At 37.4% G+C, this 17,871-nt stretch overlaps 2 protein-coding genes across 2 annotated transcripts; one reads left to right on the top strand and one right to left on the bottom strand.

Moving 5' to 3' along the window:
• The first annotated feature begins 4,861 nt into the window (after nucleotides 1-4,861).
• LOC145603147 (chalcone synthase 2-like) lies at nucleotides 4,862-7,705 on the top strand. The gene is made up of 2 exons (XM_081659276.1): nucleotides 4,862-5,039; nucleotides 6,706-7,705. The coding sequence occupies exons 1-2, from the start codon at nucleotides 4,862-4,864 to the stop codon at nucleotides 7,701-7,703; spliced, it is 1,176 nt and encodes a 391-aa protein (XP_081515402.1). The 3' UTR covers nucleotides 7,704-7,705.
• A 672-nt stretch (nucleotides 7,706-8,377) lies between these two features.
• Nucleotides 8,378-17,616, bottom strand: LOC145602674 (DNA-directed RNA polymerase II subunit RPB1-like). The gene is made up of 14 exons (XM_081658837.1): nucleotides 17,271-17,616; nucleotides 16,895-17,158; nucleotides 15,331-15,630; nucleotides 15,083-15,241; nucleotides 14,793-14,954; nucleotides 14,465-14,685; nucleotides 14,252-14,393; nucleotides 13,828-14,163; nucleotides 13,447-13,733; nucleotides 12,721-12,979; nucleotides 9,596-12,636; nucleotides 9,376-9,447; nucleotides 8,878-8,931; nucleotides 8,378-8,779 (listed from the first exon to the last, which is right to left on the bottom strand). Exons 1-14 carry the CDS (start codon nucleotides 17,352-17,354, stop codon nucleotides 8,677-8,679), a joined length of 5,484 nt encoding a protein of 1,827 aa, XP_081514963.1. The 5' UTR covers nucleotides 17,355-17,616; the 3' UTR covers nucleotides 8,378-8,676.
• Nucleotides 17,617-17,871: the final 255 nt, after the last annotated feature.

Consider the following 17,871-nt stretch of genomic DNA (forward strand, 5'->3'; position numbering starts at 1 on the left):
CAAATTGCCTTGAAACATCAAAGCACGACTCACATTCAATATATGTTGGTGTTTACGCTCTACCCGACCATTTTGTTGAGGTGTGCCAACACAACAGGTTTGGAAAAGAATGCCATTTACAGTAAAATATGGGATCATGGGTTTGAATTTTGTGCCATTGTCAATCCGCACACATTTAACATTGACATCAAATTGACATTAACCATAGCAAAGAAAGAGCAAAAGGAAGAAAAAACTTTCGTCTTGTCATTCAATAAATAAACTCAAACACCACGTGAAAAATTATCAACAATCGTCAAAAAATAATGAGCATCACAAGTAGAAGTAGTCTTATACGGTCCCACAAATTACAATGTATCATTTCAAGAATACGACTAGCACGACTAGCACTATCAGGAAAACTGTCTCGGGTTTGTTTAGCTAGAGGACAAATTTCACAAGCTTTATGCAAACACTTAGTACTAGTACTACCTCGAATAGTAGGAAGCAATTTGACAATTTTCTCCGACGGATGCCCCAAACGACGATGCCACAACTCAAATGCAGAAATCTCCGGACCCGTGAGAGCACACACTTTTGGGAGACGCCGGAAATAATATAGTCCATCTATCCGTTGACCGCCTCCAATTAAGCTTCCCGAGGATTGATCCTGTATAGCACAAAGAGAATTAGTGAATCGGACAAAGCAATTAGAATCATCAATCAACTTAAATACTGAAATCAAATTGCAAGTTAATTTAGGAAAAAAGAGAACGTGCTCAAGAGTAATTCCATCCGCCAAGAAAACACGACCCTCCTTTGTTGCAAAGGCTTGAGCACCATCGGGAAGACCAACGGGGCATGGTAAAATTGATTGAGTATCGAATAATGAAGACTCGTCACCTGGTACATGATGTGAGGCACCCGTGTCAATTATCCAAGATAGAGAAAAAGAATCACCGATGATACGATCGGTAGGAACATCAAATACCCCACCCACAATTGGGGTAGTGGTGGCAGATTGATTAGAGGAAGAAGTAGTGACAACATACTTGTCAAATACCCCACCCAATATAGGAGTAGTGGTGACAGATTGATGAGAAGAAGAAGTAGCAGCAGTAGTCGAAGTGGTAGCAGCGGCCATAGGGAAGGGTCGCGGGATATCCCCGCGGCCTGGCAGAATTATCTGGGTTGTAGCAGCTCCCGCGGGACGGGCTATCCCCGCGGCCTGGCGAAGGATGCGATAGTAGAAACGGCGAAGTTGCAGTAGTAGAAGCAAGGGAGACAGCAGGCAAAGAACAAGCGGCAGCAACACACATCAGGGAAGCAATAGACAAAGATGAATATCGGCCTTTATGCCCATATTTGTCCGGCCACCAATTGGGTAGCCCTTGGACAAGAAAACAACCACCATAATCATGACCCGATCGATTGCAGTGGGTACAAAATAATTGTGACTTAGCATTCACCATTGTTGATAAAGAATTGTAGAGTAGAAATTCAGAGTAAACGGTCAGAATTCAGCAAGGTAGAGTAGCAATGTAGAATAGGAATGCAGAGTAAAATTGCAGAAATTTAGAGTAGAATTGGTAGAAATTTCAACAAATTAGGGTCGAAATTTCAGACTCAAAAATCAGAAATTCAGCAATTTAGAGTAGAAATTCGGATTTAGCAATTTAGAGTAGCAATTTAGAGTAGAAATTCATATTAAAAATTCAGAAAATTAGGGATTAGAATTTGATTGGCTCCAATATACCATGTCACAAAAATAATTTCCGTAGTTTCATTAGAGTATAGAGTAGCGTATTTATACAAGAGAATAGGGCTCATGAAATAGGCCCGTTAGCTATACACTATACACACTAAATATAGGCCCTAACAATCTAACACAAAAGTTACTCCGCTAAACGTAATTAAGAAGTTTGAGGATAACGATCACACAATCACACGGGGTAAGCAATCAATTATGTATCATATTCGCTACGTTTTTAAAATCATATAGAGATTTCAAAAATCGTATACACTACCGTCTATGGCATTATTAGGGAGATCGACAAACACAGCAAATTTTTAAATCGTTCTGAGATTTTATAGATCTTCTAATAATAAGCTACCAAGTATGGCATTATTATTATTATTTGTTAGAAAGATGGACCGACATAAAAATACAATTTTTAATTAATAATAATTGATACATATGATATTAGAGAAATCATATACGTTACCATTTAGGGTATTATTAGGGCGATGGACATAATAAACAGCGTCAAAAGAACGAATATTATAAAGTAATACATACTTACATGTATGATTTTATTTGCTTTATGAATCATGCATGAAGATAATATATATCTACATAGTTATTATTTGACAACGAGGGTTTTGGAGATTTTTCAAATTATTGTTTGCCATTACATGTACAATACCATAAAGCTACAATTACGTAGATTAATGTCAAGCCATTATATTTCAAAGCACATGTAGTTAACATAGACTACATCAATTATAAGTTTAAGCTAATGATTGAGGTTTAAGAATAGATTTAATATTTTATCAAAAATAAAATTTGATCATAGTTACATAGTTTATAATCATGGTTAGTTGTTGATATTTTAAGGGTGACAACTAACAATATAATAACACAACTAAAAAAGATTGGTCAAAATTTATTATTGTATAAATTAATAAATAACAACCTCTAAAAATAAATATAAAAAAAATAAATAAAAAAAAAACTTAAGCTCAATAAACTAACTAAACCAAGCTACTCAAGCTTGGCTTATTAATACTCGTGAACAATTCGTTTAAGTTTATTTGTAACTGATAGATATTATATTTATGATTATATTTGTCGCATATTAGGATAAATTTAATGTATATTTTGTATCCTTATCGTATTAGGTTTCCTAACATGATTAGGCCTAGCATTGTTCACAGCTTTAGGTTTCGATCCTGCTTAATTATTTTAATAATTAATTTTTTTTTAACATTGTTCATGTGTGTGTGATTGATAGTAAATATCCATAGAATATTCTCGTCCTAGGTTTAAGATAAATGTATATTCTTTCAAGAAACTTTTAGAAAATAACACCACAAATTTTTAAAAATTTTAATTATTACACCACATTATCTCAAATTTTTATTATAACACCACAAAAAAACCAAAATATTTTATTTCACCACAACTAATAGATTTTTGGATGGAATCCGTTAGTGGGACCTAACAAGTACACCTGGCACTCATTGATTAGTTTAAATTAAAAAATAAAAATAAAAAATAAAAAAAAACATAACCCTAACCGAGCCAGCCCTACCACCGCGCCAGCAACCCAACTCTAGCCAAAACCACCACTACCCCACCTTGACCGGCGAAACCGAGCGACTTCCACCCCTATACCGGAGAAATCGAGCGACCACCACCCTTACCCGTTCACCCCTTCCCCCTCCTCGAAAACCAGCCAGCCAAGTCCTTCAAACCGCCGCACATAACCATCGAGTAAAACCACCCCCTTTTGCCCCAATCACCCTTGAAACGGCCAAATCAACCATCGAAATTGCTCATTCTGGGTTTCCATGGTCGATTCCGACCATTTTGAGGGTGAAAGGATAAAGGAGAGGTAATTTTTGGCCACTTTAACGCCGACCATTGGGGTTAAATCGTCAATTTTCACTGGCTGGCCTGGTGTGTTTCAAGGTTGGGTTAGGTGGGTTTTCCGGTGGCTGGGGTGTTTCAGGTGGGTTTTCGATGGCTGGGGTGCCGACAGTGGGGATGGGATGGGGAGGGGGTTGCCGGCGGCAGTGGAAGGGTTGCCGATGGTGTTTGTTAATTTTTTAAACCAATCAATAAGTGCCACGTGTACTTGGTGGGTCCCACTAACGGATTTCATCCAAAATTCGTTAGTAGGTGGTGAAATCAATTTTTTTTGGTTTTTTTGTGGTGTTATAATAAAAATTTGAGCTAATGTGTGTTTTAAATAAAAAAAAATTAAAATTTGCGATGTTATTTTCAAAAAAATCCTTTTTTCAATTCTATTTTTTTATGGTTCATCATTGATCAATAATACCTTACTTTCTCTCCACAAATATAATAAAGAAAAAAAATTACTATAAAAGTTAATTGAGATTCAATAAAGCCGCTATAAAAGTTAATTGAGATTCAATAAAGCGGGTTTTTTTCCCCTCTTTTTTCTCTTGCTCTAGGATTTTAACTTTTATTTGTTTTTTAGGTTGAAACAGTCTAATTTAAGTTTAGACTTATTTTCGGCCCTTTTCCTTTAAATTTAAGTTTGTGTTGTCCTTCAAATTATATACACTCATAAGGGTGTAGATGATCGCTCATCTCCTTAAGTCGGATTGGAGTGCATACCTCCATATTATGGAGTCGTTGGTTGTTGGTGTATGCATGCATGGGATTACAACAATTTTAGAATTTCAAAGATGTTTATTTGTACCCTAATTAATATAAGACCTGTTGGGCTGTTACTCGCAGTAGTGAGAAATACGGCAAAAAGTTTGGTTGTAGTGTGGAAAAATAGACATGTGACTATAGGGATTTATTATATAAATTCCTAAATAAATTATTGATTGGGTGATTTGGGTCATTTTCAATTTAGGTTATGTCGTGTTTATTGTCTGATAGACCAATATTATAAAATAAAAATTATAATTATTCTTGGACTTATTACTTGTATATTTTAGTGAGAGTCCAAGATTCTCGCGTTAGTTCCATAAAAAAAAAAAAAAAGATTCTCGTGTTAATGTTTTTAGTTGGCTATAAAATGCCAGAAACTTTGCTGTGGAAAATTGCATCTCTCAAACAGTACAATAGAGAGCAAAAGAAAAAAGGGAAAAAGATAAGAGTAAGAAAAATAAAGAAAATAGAATGGAGAAGGTTAATGAAATTAAGAATGGCCAAATTGATGAGGGAGTGGCTAGCATCCTAGCAATTGGGAGTGCTAATCCACCCAACTTTATACTCCAATCAGAGTATCCTGATTACTATTTTAAAGTCACCAAATCTGAACACATGGTCAATCTTAAAGAAAAGTTTAAGCGCATATGTAAGTTTTTTACTCCCACCCTTTAAAATGTTTGAGATAACTCTTAATAAATTATGTTTGAGCCATCATATACTCTAAAATGCTTATTTACTTCTTTGCACTTATTAATGTTAATTACCTCTTTTTGAACTCTTAAAAATACAATAATATACAGATATTAATACCCTTAAAAATATTTGTTTACATATTTTCTCTCACTATTACCAATAACTAAATTTGTTATATAAGGTAAATCGAAATAGCTCTTCGGATATATATGGTTAGTTATGACGAGTGCATCAACTGATAGCCCCCCTAGTATCAAAATAGTAAATTTACTACTTCTTATATTAGAGATTACGGATTATACTTGCTTGATTCCTCTCCATTTTGAAATTTACATGAGAGAGCATTGTGTGAGTATAGACTTACGGTGAAATAGATGTATTGGCCATTTCAACGAAGTATAAGTTTTGAACATTTTGACTTTTAAAATATTGATGTAAGCTTTAGACATTTTTGTAAGTTTTTGAAATTTTTGTACAACTTTTTAGATATATATAAGTTTTTGAGTGGGAAGATTTAAGATGAAATAGGCTCACTCAATACTTTGTGACTTTACATGCTACTTTAGGTTTATATCGTACATCAAAACTTTCGTTGATAGTGGTAATTTGACTATTTATTAAAACTTGGACCTTACATTTTTTTTTTTTTTGAAGACTGGACCTTACATTTTTATTTGCGTTTATTTATTATAAAATAAAATATCTTTAATGCTGTAGTTAAATATACTATATAAATTTTGTGATTGGAAAGTACACATTAATAATAATTATCTAACTAGTTTTTTGGGCCCGGGCGATGCTCCGGATTATTACATGGAACTGATTTTAATATGCGTTGTAATTTGTGATTCAATTTTTTTGTAATTAAATTTGTTGTTCATATTGTCATTTGCTACATATTAATATTTTATATTCAAAAGTTCTCACAAAAGATCTTACAACTTGGTAGTAAGACACTTAGGTGTAGAATTTGTGTTTGCGTGTTCAAATCTTATGAAGAGCTTTTTGTTTATTATTATTATAAGTGCATGACATGCTATGTAAAATAAATGAAAGGGAGAGCCACGTGGCATAATAAATAGTTTAGTGAGTGACGTGGCGTAGTGAGCAGAGTTTACATGACACGTGGACGTTCATAGGAACACCTTTTAATATGTTAGTATAGATGACATCTCATTTGATAATTTTACTTTATGGATTAGTGTACATATAAGACCAAATTTTGATCAAATTTGAAAATTAAATTAAACCAGATCATGTTTGATTAGTTCCAAAAAATGTCAAATAAGACCAGTTTAGATCATGTGAAGTGAAAAGAGTCTAAGTTTGCTGGTAAATATTGAAACACAAATTTTCATATATGATTGGATACACGGTGTGACCAGGGTTACTCAATCATAGGTTACTGGACGGTCATGAGTTACTCGATCAGTCAGAGATTAAATTACCCGGTCTGTGTTTTGGTGTGTGTCAGCTTAGCGCACAAGCGCTGTGGAACACAAAGTTGTTAATTTTGATAGCAAAACAATTATTCATCATAAACTAAACGTTAGTAGTTGCTATTATAGATTATTAAGCACATAGTTAGTTTATGTTTGTTTATTTGACTTATTAATCAGGTGAAAAATCCATGATAAGAAAGCGGCACTTTCTATTGACTGAAGATATTTTGAAGGCTAATCCGAGCATGTTAACTTACGGAGACGTATCGCATGATGATCGTCGTGAAATGACTATTGACTACCTTCCAAAGCTCGGTAAGGAAGCCGCTCTTAATGCTATTAAAGAATGGGGGCAGCCCAAGTCCAAGATCACCCACCTTATTGTCTACAACACCTTGGCTCTATCCATGCCCGGGGCCGACTACGAGCTAGCCAAGGCTCTCGAACTAGACCCCTCAGTTCATAGAACTGTCATGTACTTAGTAGGGTGTTATGCCGGCCCCCATATTCTCCGCCATGCCAAGGACATAGCGGAGAATAATAAGGGGGCCCGTGTACTCATAGTATGGGCTGAGACTGCGGCTGTTAATTTTCATGGTCCTTCTGAAACCCATATTGAATCTTTGGTAGGCCAAGCCTTAATTGGTGATGGTGCAGCAGCCGTCATTGTTGGAGCTGACCCCGATTTCTCAATTGAGAGACCGTGTTTCCAAATCATTTCGGGCACACAAAGGACTATACCCAACACTCAAGGTGAGGTTGCCTCGACGATTGTTAGCATGGGACAAACATTTGGCCTAGGTAAAGAGCTTCCTCGGTTGATTTGTAATAACATTGAGGAAAGTCTAGTTCAACTATTTAAGCCCATTGGGGTCGACGATTGGAACTCGATCTTTTGGATTACCCACAATGGTGGTGCAGCAATTCTAAATGGCATTGAATCCAAACTCAAGCTCGATGTAGAAAAGCTCGAGGTCACAAGGCATGTGTTGAGTGAGTATGGTAACATGACTAGTGTTGGCGTGTTGTTTATGATGGATGAAATGAGAAAGAGATCACTTTTACAAGGTAAGATGACAACTGGTTTTGGTTGTGAATGGGGTGTTATGGTTGGATTTGGTCCTGGACTCACCATTGAGGCCCTTGCTCTGCGGAGTGTTCCTCTACATGATTAAGCACTATGCTCAATCTTTGATATATTGGCTTAATTGTAGCATCCATTTGTTGTGTTTCAATATTTGTGAATGATTAAATGTTATGCTCAATTTATGTTGTGCTTGAATAACCAATCATTAAACGAAAGTTGGGTTTATTAAAAGTAAATTGGTCAAAGTATTATTAAGATGAATTTTTCCTCTATTCAAAAAAAAAAAAAAAAAAAAGGATTAAACCTTGCTATTATTCAGTATTAAATTATTAACCAAGGGCAAAGCCGGGAATTTAGGATGAGGAAGGTTGATACTTTGCTGAAAAATATCAGAAAAAGCTTGGTCTACGCCTAAAGTTGGATAAGGTAGCTAAAGCAAAAATAAAACTTTTTGATTTCTTGCTATAAAAAATATTTACGAGTAAAATATTATTTCATACAAAAAGCAGTACATAAAATATAAGACATGTAACGGTTTTTCTATTTTTAAATTAAGTTTGCATGCAGATAATCACTATAAACACAAGCAATTTTTGGGTCTTGAGAATTCTATTAAAGGTTCAAAAGCTTAACCCTATTCAATAAAATACCTGAAATGATTTTTGTTTTTCAAGTACAAACATAACCACTACACAAAAAAAAAATGTCATTTAACTTCTCATCAGCAGGTAAACTATGCTGTGACTCTGTGAGTGATGATGCAGTTGAAAATACTAAAATTGATAATTGTTTATACTTTATAGTAACAGTTTGTTCTATATAGTACTACTATTTTACAAGATCAAATTATCAATATTCACGTACAAAACCCATTATTAGCACGAGCAGCAAAACAAGCGAGCAAGTGATTACATCTACCCAGAACAGAAGGATCGTCAATCAAACTCAAATGTCATACACAAAACCGGCTTGGATTGGTCCATTAGCAGTAACAAAGCGTGTGTAATTTACATTCAAATCATGCACATTGCATATCATGGGCAGAGTCCTTTTCCAAGACTTCAACGCTTGCTTTTGTCATCCTTGTCGCTCATTTGCAGGGTATACTGACTGGTTGATGAAGGTGAATAACCAGGAGCACTAGGAGAATAACCTGCACTTGGACTGCACGAAGAAATAAATAGCAAGTCAGAAACACCAGAATCCAAAGAGACTGCAAAAGCCAGAGCACAGCAACAATATTTTTTATCGCTCATTCTCACCTGTACTGAGGAGAACTGGGGCTATAATCAGGGCTTGGACCTGAGCCATATGGGCTGAAAGCAGAAGACAGTGTCAATATACAAATTAATTAAGAAATAAATAAATAAATAAAAACCATGTATCCATCAAGTATGCAGCACCCAATGTAATTCGGTCATTCAAGAAGATAATGCAGTGTATCAACCTAAAGGGAGGCACTACAACGTATAAACCATAGTGAGAAGCTTCTGAAGGAATATTGAAAGTTAGTCAATAATTATAAGGGAGTTGACAGAGAGAAAAACATGTTGAACATAGATGAGAGTATTCTATTAGTACATAATACAACTCCTGAGAGAGAACAAGCCTCTTGAATGCTTGCGATATATCACTCCATTTCTGTAATTCTATTAATACGCTAAAAATGTAAACTACGTAAACTCATCAGCAGAAATGTTCCTGAGAAAGTGTGAACTGATCATAAAACTATATTTTAAGGCTAATGTTACAAACAGTACCTGCTTGGACTATAGCTTGGGCTTGAAGGGGAGTAAGAGGGCGACGTCGGCGAGTAAGATGGTGATGTCGGACTGAAATAACAAGGAAAAGGCACAATTATAAGAACAAGCTGTAATCAGATATTTGCAGGTTCATAAACTTGTGTATTCTCTCATAATGAAGAATTGGCACAATTTAAGAACAAAAAAAACACACTGATGCATAAACCAAACGGCATACCTGTAATTTGGGGAGGTAGGGCTGTAGGGACTGGATGGTGATATTCTAGGGCTGCTTGGAGAGTATGCAAGTGATGGACTGTATTTGGCTGAAGGGTTATAACTTGGAGAAGTCGGACTGTAACTGGGTGATGTAGGACTATAGCTTGGTGATGTAGGGCTATATCCTGGAGATGTAGGGCTGTAAGCAGGAGATGTAGGGCTGTACGATGGAGAAGTAGGGCTGTAAGATGGAGAAGTGGGGCTGTAAGATGGAGATGTGGGGCTGTAAGATGGAGACGTGGGGCTGTACGATGGAGATGTTGGGCTGTAAGACGGAGAAGTGGGGCTGTAGGCTGGAGAGGTGGGGCTGTAGGCTGGAGACGTGGGGCTGTAGCTTGGAGAGGTGGGGCTGTAGCTTGGAGAGGTGGGGCTGTAGCTTGGAGAGGTGGGGCTATAGCTTGGTGAGGTGGGAGAGTAAGATGGGCTTGTGGGTGAATATGCTGGGCTTGTTGGACTATAGCCAGGAGACCCAGGACTGTAAGTCGGGGAAGTTGGGCTATATCCAGGAGAGGTTGGACTATATCCTGGAGAAGTTGGGCTATATCCAGGAGAAGTGGGGCTGTAACCAGGCGAATTTGGTGAGAGATAAGCAGGAGATGAAGCAGGAGAGAAGGCCATGCCACCAACAAATGGAGAAAATGAAGCATCATTGATGGGCGAATGTCGGATATTTGGGCTGAGCAAGTAGCTAGGAGACATCATACCCTCATGGTAAGGTGTTCCAGAAATGGGCGACCGAGCAGGTGTCATCCCAAATTCCAAGCCTTCCACATAACTTGGAAGATGGATTTCAATAGCATGCTGCAACATTTCCTCATTAAGATATAATGAACAGCCACCAGTTCCAATTGGTGCTAGCTGTCCCAACATGATGTTTTCTGTTACACCCCTCAAATAATCAGATTCTGCATATACAGCAGCATCAAGAAGGATATCCACTGTTTCTTCAAATGAACATCTCATCAAAGGCCCAGTATCATTCCGATTGATACCATGACGAGTAATAGCCATCAAATGTCCACGATATGTCATTGTATCACACAAAATGGCCAAATGGCGATAATTCACATAAGATCCATCGAAAGAAATGACAACCCGCAACTCATCTAGCAAGGCCTTACGAACAGCCTCAATTCCAAGAACCTCCATAACTTCAATCAAATGATTACTCGTCGTCCTTGTAGAATCAACTTCTTCATGACACATAACAGCGAGAAGATTGACACCTTCAGTATCCAACATCCACTCAGTTTCAGCCTTAAAACCTTTCTCCTCGTCAAATTTATTTACTTTACTCTGTTTGATGAACACCTTGTTGATATCTGGGATTCCCTTTAGTGCCATCTCAGTCAACATACTACCAGCAACCTTCTTAAGAAATACATCATCCTCTGCAGAATCATCCTCCATGTCACCCTTCTGACCTTCATCATTCACAATACGTATACGAAGGATCAACTTTTCAGCATTGTCATCAGTAAAGATACACGTCATGTCGTCACTGAATTCCAAGTTGATTTTTTCCGCAATATCAGCCATGCTCAACTTTTTATCCACCATCATTTCACGGTTCAATTCTATACGAAGCAACCAAGGAGAAATTTTATCTGGGGAAACCTCTTCATCTGGCATTTCATAGTATGACCTGACAAAGTCGACATCCTCTTCAATGATAGTGCTCATAGGATCTGGATCGTACCACACTTCAGTGGCATGAGTCACACTTCGCAGGCATGTATATTCTAAGATACATTGCACATTTTTCGCCCTCTCCTTCGTCTTGCTAATTTCAGGATTTAAGAAGACTGATAGAGAAGGAGTTTTAATTTTCTTTGCCACGTTGATGATCTCCCTCAGCCTTGGAACACCAAGAGTGACATTCTTGGCACTAACACCAGCAAAGTGAAAAGTGTTCAGGGTCATCTGAGTGGCAGGCTCACCAATTGATTGGGCAGCAACACAGCCTATCATTTCTCCAGGAGCTACCAATGACTGCAAAAATCGAGACTCTATTTCACCAATAACCCAATCGAATGCTTCGCGGTTAAGCTTGAACTCCCTCAAGACACGTTTGCTGGCAAGAGTACTACGGAGCAAGATATTGAAGAAGAGTGTGGCATTCTTCTGAGCCTCTTTACTCAAAAAGTCATCACCAGGAACAACTTTCAACCTCTCCTGAAGCTTATCTACTGCTTCCACAATTTCCATTGGGTGCATATCAGACTTTTGCCTCATGTCAACCTTGAATGTCTTTTGAGCATTCCATAACAGCCTCTTAAGATTCACAGGTAATGGCCAAGAATTATCACCTGTGGTAGCAATATCAGTCGCAAGTTGACATCTATCTACTTCAAGTTTTTGAACCTCCGCATCAAACACATTACGGAACTCACGAATGGTTTTCAGATCATCCACATGCTCTTTTAACATATAATCAGGCTCCCAGTTATCAGCATCAAACTCATATCTGTATGTCGCCTCAAATTCTGACTTCTTCATTTTCAGGGAATCCAACTTCTGAGATTCTATCCAAACAGCATCCATGCCATCTTCACCATAAAGAAACTGTATAACATCTCCAAGAGAATTCCTGACAGTACCATCATACTTGACCATGATATCCTCCATAGCCTTAACTAGCCTTCTCTGTATGTAGCCAGTCTCAGAAGTTTTAACAGCAGTATCAATTAGACCTTCTCTACCACCCATAGCATGGAAAAAGAACTCCTGAGGAGTTAATCCTCTCAGGTATGAATTTTCCACAAACCCACGACTTTCTGGCCCATAATCATCCTTTGTGAAATGAGGTAATGTACGACCAACAAATCCAAAAGGTATCCGTTTGCCTTCAACATTTTGCTGTCCCACACAGGCAGTCATCTGGGATATGTTAATAAAACTTCCTTTTGACCCAGCAGTAACCATAGCCTTCAGGTTGTTTGTCTCAGACAGACTCCTCTGAGCACTACTTCCAGCATCATCACGAGCTTTATTCAAAACCTGAATATTGGCATCACTCAGTAACTACTAGACACATAAGAGCAATCCAAATATTATAAATTAAAAAATAAAGATTTCTGTGACCTGATTAACTCTGTTTTCAAACGACTCCATCATCGTGCGACCAGGTTCAGGCTCCAACTGCTTTTCCTGAGCAGATCTAATCAGGTTTTTCACTTCATTTTTAGCTTGTGATATGGTTACATTGATGGTCTCCATGGTTGATGCATCAGCAATTGTATCTCCTATCCCTATACTAAAACCATTCTGCAATAGCCAGTAATTAACAAGCCACTGGGTATGCCCCAAAAATTTACGAGCAGCATCTGGTCCGACTTCTTCCCTGTTGAAGAGGAAATTTTCAAATAAGAATTACATATAATCGTCTCTATACTAGAATCTTATCCTGGGGAAGCATTATGCACAACAGTGATAGATCCACCATAAGCAGAAATGAAAAGCAAATGCAAACAGATGGAACAAGCTACTCTATACATGCACCAGCAACTCAATAGATCAAAATTTGACTTGAAGCCAGCATAACCAATTCAGACAAATAAAAAATCATGCTACTTGTGATCCTAATAGACTAGACAGCTAAACTTGATGTTTCAGGTAAATATTACATTAGTTCAAGCAGTATGATAAAAGATCCAAAAAATAAAAAGGAGGGGTCAAGAAAAGATAAATAGATAAGTAGATAACAGATTGCAAAGTTTGTTAGCTATGCAAGTTCAAAAGTGAACTCTACCAAAATATTGACACGTATAAGAAAAACTCTATCCAGATGGTAAAAATAGAGGAATATACCAGATAACATGAATCAAACTCCCACTGGATGACCCAAGGGTCTTCTTACACAGTGTTCCAGATAGTAGTTCTCCTTTCTCTATCAGGACACGAGTATCCCCAGGAGTAAGAAACCCTGTTTCGGTCTCCTGGTGCCATGCAGAAAATCTAACAAGATTAATCTGCTTTGGTATGATAAGATTGAATACTTGCTTTCCAGTCCATATAGGCCTGGGCTTCAAGATAGCCGGCTGAGGAACTTTCCCATCAAAATCCTCCCACCACATAAGAATATTCATAAAAACATCCTGTTGCCCAACGAACATTAAAAGGAAAAGTTAATGAACTGAACTACTATGCAGCTATGAAACACAAAGATGTACATATCATTGAATCAGTCACCTTTTCTATGAAAGTATCTCTCTTCGTGACTTTACGGCAACCCAATAGAGTATCCTGCACAATTCCCATAACAGGCCTGTTGGCTTGTGGGGAGACGATACATTTTGGAACCATCATTAGCTCAAGAACTTCTGCTCGAGTCTCAAAAGACTGAGGAACATGCATGTTCATTTCATCACCATCAAAATCAGCATTGTAAGGTGACGTAACAGACAAATTCAATCTAAATGTAGAATAGGGCATGATCTTTATTCTGTGACCCATAATGGACATTTTATGGAGACTGGGCTGTCGATTGAAAAGTACAAAGTCCCCATCATTCAAATGTCGTTCAACCTGTATTTAACCATAAACTAATGTCAGCAAACCCTTAGTCAACAAAGCAAAGGGGATACATTTCATCTTCCATGAGTAGAAAAATGACCTTGTACCCCAGCTCCAAATGATGATCACTACTCTTTTTCAAATAACGGAGATCAAGCCTCTGACCATCATCCCTGATAATGTACTTAGCTCCAGTTTTACCAGGAGGAGGATGTGGACCATAGTCAACAAGCTCTTTCAGCCTATATAACAGAAGCAGATTAGAACAAAGACTGGTAAACTTTCAGCAGATGAAACAGGAGTAAAAATACACCTTTCAAGATTATAAGGAGTCACAGTCTCAGGATATGTGAGATTTAACGCTATACTCCAGGGCACACCCAATTCATCAATGTTTATATTTGGATCAGGAGTAATGACAGTACGAGCTGAGAAGTCCACTCGTTTTCCCATCAAATTGCCTCTTATACGACCTTCTTTTGCTTTCAGCCTTGTACATATTGATTTGATTGGTCTACCTGATCGTTGCGTAGCCTGGACACCAATATGGGATATCAGTTAATTCTAGACTTGAAAACAGAAATTTGAACAAAGATGTGGAAGGCAAAAAAAAAAAAAAAAAAAAAAAAAAAAACGCCTACTCTTGGCTGTCCAGGCAGCTCATTGTCAAAGTATGTAGCAATATGAAACTGCAACAACTGTGCAAATTCAGAGATGATATGTGCAGGCGCACCATTCCTCTCTTGTCTTCTCAGATTATCGTTATGACGAATGATCATAGCTAATTGATGGGTCAAATCATCCTACAAATAAATGCAAATTAAAATCCATTATGGAACTATATAGCCAACACAGGGAGAATACCCGTACATGTCTTGCCAAATCTTATTATTTTACCATGCAGAAAATGAAAAATAAAGCAGACACTTGCCTCACTCCTAGAAGAGGTATCCATCATCACAGATGGTCTCACAGGAGGTGGAGGAATAGGAAGAACTTGAAGAATCATCCAGTCAGGGCGAGCATATCTGGGACTGAAACCCATCAATTGACAGTCTTCATCACTTATTCTCTTAAGAACACTAAGCACCTGAACATTTTAAAATGATACGAACTGCTTTTAATAATATTGCAAAAAAGACAAAGCTAGAAAGATGATTAGCAGACCATGACACCAACCTTTTCAGCAGTAAGCTGCTGCTTTCTCTCAGCAGGCTCAGGAAGCTGTTCCTGCTCATCACTTTTCTTCTTAGTATTCTTGTACTCGGCAATAATTTTCATACCTTCAATAGTGAAGGTTGGCTGTTGCGCACCACAGCCACCACGACTCTTCTTGGCAGGCTCTTCATCATCCTGATCTTGTACATCCATTGAATCACCTCCTTCACATTTCCTTTTGTTTTTACAGGCCTCTAATATTTTCTTCAACCGGTTTTTGGGGTTTCTAATTTTCAATGCTTGCTTAAATTTGTGGTCTTCCTGCAATAATGAAGAAAGCAGCAACAAACCCATCAGTGGCAATTCAAATTTGAACTTGTAGGCAAATCGAAAGCAACACAATGGTTGATGAAACATGTGTATATTAACCTCCTAGAAGGCAAATGACATCTTTAAATAGGAATGTGCAACACTAACTAATATAAGGTTTATTGGGACATTTATTTTCGAATCACTGTTGCTTCTTTATGAGGCAACCACTGCCTATCAAGCCATGAGTAGGATCCTGTTTTTGTCAGTTCCTCTTAGTTCAGAGGCTCAAAATTTTAATTTTTAAGTCAAACATCTTGTCCTACTGATTGGCAGACCTCCTAAAAGTCCTAGCCTAAAACAAAGAGGTGGCAGTTGAATCCTTTTACTCGTATGACTTAAAGGTTAGGGACCTTTGAGACATATATGATGTGCCAATTCTATTTAAGAGAAAAATTAATATCCTTCATTAAGGGCAACTTATACACTTTGTCTAGATTGAAGGAAATGGAGAGAAAGGAATGGAAGGGAGTGGGAGGGAGTGATTATCTTTCATTTGGATAACAAATGAGGAAGGAAGGGAATTGAAGGGGAGAGAAATGGAGGGATTAAATTGTAAGAAATTGATCTCTCCCACAATGTAGAGATTTGAAAGGAAAACTCATCTTTCTTTCCTCCCCTCCCTTTCTCTTCCCTCCCCTTCACTTCCCTCCCCTTCTTTTCTCTCCCATTTCTATATCCAAAGACACCAATAATGGCAATAACGTCTTGCAATCTTTAAAAAATAAAAGGTATGGTCCTATAGATTAGCCTAAACTAATATAACAATTATGTTTTTCGTCTAAGATTGCTTCATAGAGCTACATCCAAATTATAGCAAGCATGATTACACAACATAATTGGCTTAGCCTTGTAAAATCATAGTAACACAAGGTATAATAGATATCAAATTGACATTATATAACATATATGCATTCGTTCTGTATCCTCCTAAAGTGAAACTTGATATGTTATTCCAAATCTCTCAACAAAGTTTACAACTAACAATCAGTCAATGCTTCAAACACAATCCCTAAGAAGCAAATTTTCCGCCTAAATTTACAGAAAAAGCAATCAGAATGTTCGAATTACCTCAGATAAGCTACTAAATTCGAAGCATGGATTGTTTCACATATTATCACAAAAATTACATTACTACAACATCTCAATTGACATTTACAAATACACATTGCCGGGGAAATTGCCAACGCGAGAGCAAATCAAATAAAGAGTTCACCTCATCGGCAAGAATCTTGGAGCAATTGTAGCAAACACAACGCATAATACTAAGTACAGTCTTCAAAAAGCCGATATGAAACATCGGCTTAGCAAGCTCAAGATGTCCAAAATGACCAGGACATTCTGCCATATTAGCTGTACATGTATCACACTTCAACTTCCGATCAATCGTCCCAAGCCTCATATCACTCAAACCCCCCGGTTTCGGCTTCCCTCTCTCCGTCGTCTCACTAAACTCCACTTGCACCACCGACATTTGCCGCTGCACATAACAAAACCAAACCCAATCAATCAAACAAACACCACAATTACACAAATCCGATCAATCAAAACAAAAACTAGGGTTTCCAAATCGAAAAAGGCAAAAACATTACAATTTCATCGGGACTCAGAATTCCGAACTGAATCAAATGAACTTTCGTAACCTCTGCTGGTGAATATGGAAATCTAGTATCCATCTTTGCTGATAGTCAATTAATCAATAAAATTTCACTGAAAACAAAATTAGGGTTTCGAAATTGATATACTATTAATCAAAATTTTCAAATTGAAATTGAAGATATTCTTGTGAAGTGTAGTAAGTGAGTTAGTTCGAAGACTTTTGTCTTTTTTTTTTTTTTTTTTTTTTTTTTTGGTTTTTGATTTTTGGATTAAGGAGGGAGAACTGGAGAATTTGTAGATCTCTCCCTAACCAATTCTCTCTCTGCGGCGGAAGAGAAGAGAATGGGCAAACAGAGATTTCGAGACCCCAAGGGGTTTATTTATAGACGATGAGCCGGAAGTTTCGGGTTAAGAATGGACGAAAATGCCCTTGTGAAGATAGGTTGAGAAATCGGTTGTTTGGTTTTATGATGAGATTGTCCTTGTGTTAGACCGACTTTCTTGGTTTTTCGCCATAAGTTTTTTAGGCCCATTAGTGTTACGAGTTTTGAGTTGGTTGGTCCAATATTGAAGGTTTGAGCCCATTTTAAGCTC

This window comes from Chenopodium album, chromosome 21 (genome assembly GCF_948465745.1).
Source record: "Chenopodium album chromosome 21, dcCheAlbu1.1, whole genome shotgun sequence".
Lineage (NCBI taxonomy): Eukaryota > Viridiplantae > Streptophyta > Magnoliopsida > Caryophyllales > Amaranthaceae > Chenopodium > Chenopodium album.

What these genes read in the sequence shown, in the direction of transcription:
- LOC145603147 (XM_081659276.1), top strand. Translation starts at nt 4,862, where the DNA reads ATGGAGAAGGTTAATGAAATTAAGAATGGCCAAATTGATGAGGGAGTG. An exon ending in AGAAAAGTTTAAGCGCATAT is followed by an intron (nt 5,040 to 6,705) that starts GTAAGTTTTTTA and finishes CTTATTAATCAG; the next exon opens with GTGAAAAATCCATGATAAGA.
- LOC145602674 (XM_081658837.1), bottom strand. Translation starts at nt 17,354, where the DNA reads ATGGATACTAGATTTCCATATTCACCAGCAGAGGTTACGAAAGTTCAT. An exon ending in CCAAGATTCTTGCCGATGAG is followed by an intron (nt 15,631 to 16,894) that starts GTGAACTCTTTA and finishes TCATTATTGCAG; the next exon opens with GAAGACCACAAATTTAAGCA. An exon ending in AGTTTGATTCATGTTATCTG is followed by an intron (nt 12,980 to 13,446) that starts GTATATTCCTCT and finishes CCTCTTCAACAG; the next exon opens with GGAAGAAGTCGGACCAGATG.